Source organism: Athene cunicularia, assembly GCF_003259725.1.
Source record: "Athene cunicularia isolate RWA chromosome 2 unlocalized genomic scaffold, athCun1 chr2_part1, whole genome shotgun sequence".
Lineage (NCBI taxonomy): Eukaryota > Metazoa > Chordata > Aves > Strigiformes > Strigidae > Athene > Athene cunicularia.
In genome coordinates this window covers 99,047,651-99,050,740 of record NW_020799095.1, presented here as the reverse complement: position 1 = coordinate 99,050,740, position 3,090 = coordinate 99,047,651, and the positions used below count along the sequence as shown (strand labels likewise).

Sequence of the window (3,090 nt, the reverse complement as noted above, 5' to 3'; positions counted from 1 at the left end):
GCCCCCCCCCCCCCTGTCCAGATGCTTCTGGATTCCCATTTCATTACATGCTTTCAGAAGCTTTTGCATAATCTATCAGAACCACATCTAGACTCTTGTTTTGTTCTGGTATCTGCCAGGCACTCCCTATCATCAAAATATTCTGGTTTTCACTGGTGGTTTCAAGTAAGGAGCTCTCTCAGATCATCAGTGGCTCACTTAGAGGTTTTTAGGAAAACCTCTTTCCCTTTTATTTTTTCTTTTTTTCTTTTTCTGTAAGTGGGCTTCATCCCTCCAGACTTTTGCAGGTATGGATCGGTAAGGATTTTTAACCAATACTTGTGGATTTTATCCACTTCTGATGTCTTCCAATTAAACATCATTCTTCTCTTAAAGTCGTCTTCAGCACCCTAGCATTCAATTTGCTTTCTCATGCCACTCTACTTCCTTTTTTTCAGTCCTCTTAGTCAAAAGATAATATGGTGCTTTCCTTTCCCATAATACTTCCTTATTTTTTTTCAGATTTTGTTTGTTTATTGCTATGTAGATTCATCACTCTGCTACTCTTGCCTGAAATACTTCCACAGATTCTTTCAAAGCTACTTCTTTCACCAGCTAATAATGTTTTATCTCTGAATATTGTTTAACTTTACTAACCATACCAAGTTTTTCTGCTTCAGTCTTTTCTAACTGCTGCAGCACTGTGGTTCACTGAATTTTTTTTCCACAATTACATTCACTTACTTTTTCAGTTTCCCTTTTTCAACTCTTACCTTTTTTTTTTTTTTTTTTTAACTGTGAACTTTTCAACTGGTTTTAGGCCTCCGTCTGATGCCTTTTTTTGGCATTCTCCATCAGAGCTTCAGAGTTTTCCTACCGCTGTGAACACTTCTTTGTAGCGTATCCTTGCAAAACTGGGATATGTCTAAGAACTGTCCCTTCTAGGAACTTGCTAGGATTTTCTGTGACTTACCAGGCTGCTTCTTCCTTATTTAGAAGCACAGGCAATGTACCCTCACAGATTCAATAAGTACATGTATCACTACCAATGCTTGCTTGAATTTTTCTCTTGTTGTCTAGGGTATTAACATCACTATTTGAGTGAACAGGCTGCCAGAAGAGAAAAAAAATTCTCCATCACTAACAGATTACCTCAGCAACATCCCTGCAACCATCATTTCCCCTTCCTAATATCCTAATTCAGCTTATGAGAAATACTGACATATATTAAGAATTTAACTTGGTCAACCAGCAAGAATTCAGAAAACTCTTTTCAAAGTTTGCTTTCTTTGCACCAGTGCAAAACCCTCACTATTTTTCTCCTGAGCATCTAAAAACCAAATCTTTTCTCAAATGCTTGATAACAGCAAGTGGATTTTCTTTGAGATCTGAATATCTTCCACTCAACATCAAACCCATCCCAAACATCATTTCCTTGGAGTCACCAGGGCATCTCTAGGGAATATCTTCCTTATATTTTCTCAGCAAAAAAATTTCATAACTAGATGACCTACCTTTAGTGTAAGTTTAGCAACTATGAAATCATGCTTGGCAAGTGTTGGGTGCCTTTACGTATAGTGATCATTAATATTCCCCTACATGTACTACCTCTCAGAGTAATCCTGTCTATAAACTCTGTACTTGGGGAAGAATAAACCATTTTTACTACTTATTGTAGAAATGCACTGAGATGGCACAGGACCCACTCCCATTCCCTGTGGGGAGAATGAGTCCATCACTTGTTCGCAGCTGCTATATGTGTATTTTGTTGTGTTCTTTGTCTGGGTTTGGCATTGTGAGCCAGGGAAGAGAAAGAGGCATGGCCATGGCAGCACTGACGCTGCTGAGGAAGGGTGGTCCTGCTGGACCGGACAAAGAGAAGGGAGGATTAGGGATGGGGGTAGCAGCTGCCGAAAGATTTCATGTGAGTGCTATGAAACGGTTTAGCAAGAAATGAATGAGAATTGTGTAACTGGGAAGAAAGGGGCATTTATTGCTTGTGGGACAGCCTTACTGAGCAGGTGACAGTCTCTCTTTATTGTCACTGAAAGCAGAAGGACTGGAGGGGGAGAAACTGGAGGTATTGGTTTCTCTCTTGCAAGGACCTCTGGTGTAGCAGCAACCTCTTCTGTGACACTGAGGTTTTCCTGGCCAGCTTCTAACTTCAGCTGAAATCATTTGTGCTTTGAGCCCTCCAGGTTGTTGGGACCGTTAGAGACGTGAGTGCTGTTCTCCAGGCATGTTCACTTGGGAAATCACTTCAAGTTGATGGAGGATGATGGCTGCAACTCGCGTTCGCTGGTGTTTTTACAAAGAAAGGCAGAGGCAAAATGGGTAGGCAAGAAATACTGTTTCCATTCATTTCCGCATGAGAGGAGAGAAGTGCAAGTCCACTGACCATTAGTAATGTCTCCAACACATCTCTCTAGGACAGAGATTGAGATGAAAACCACTACATACTGTAAATGGGCTTTCCCAGGTTACCTGTGGGCTTTTTACTGCAGTGGCTTCTCTCAAGGTTCTTTCATCCAAGGTTTACTTGCTGATGGGGGATGCTGTCATTCCTGAGCTTACCCTCTCCTCCTCCCCTGCAGCACCTGATTTTTGAGGCACAGTTCAGGAACTGCTGTTTTTAACGGTCAAAGTAATTTTTCTGTTAAAATATCTGTTCCTTTTAACAGAGTGAAAAGCTGCATTCAGATGCTTATAAAAATGATAGAAATATACAAGACGAGATGAAATATCTTTCAGGCATATTATTTAGAGACAAATTTTGCTCCGAATTTTGCATGTATACTACTCTTTAACATCACTAGAGGTAGAGAGCATTTTGCTGATAGAGGAATTTAGCATTATAAACATAATATAGCAAAATTAAATTTGGAGGCTACTTCTTAGACCTGAGCATGACAGTCTGATTTTCATTGCCTTGAGCCTTTTAAGAAGGGCATAATACATGCAACATGTGTGTAAAGTGTGATTATTTCAATCTGAAATCACTTTTCCCTCTTTTCTCTCTGATATACATATATAGATACAGTGCAAAATAATACACAAATGATGAAGACATTTTGGTGAAAACACTTGTTTGTCGGAAATATTGCCCATATT

The 3,090-nt window shown here is 39.8% G+C and overlaps 1 protein-coding gene across 1 annotated transcript in view; it reads left to right on the top strand.

The window, feature by feature from the left end:
• LOC113476629 (microtubule cross-linking factor 1-like) overlaps positions 1-2,273 on the top strand; it is a 7,146-nt gene extending 4,873 nt beyond the window's left edge. Inside the window, exon 4 of the mRNA XM_026842444.1 lies at positions 2,178-2,273. Coding sequence (XP_026698245.1) covers positions 2,178-2,258 — 81 coding nt within the window. The 3' untranslated portion in view covers positions 2,259-2,273. The remainder of the gene's footprint in view (positions 1-2,177) is intronic.
• The last annotated feature ends 817 nt before the right edge of the window (positions 2,274-3,090 follow it).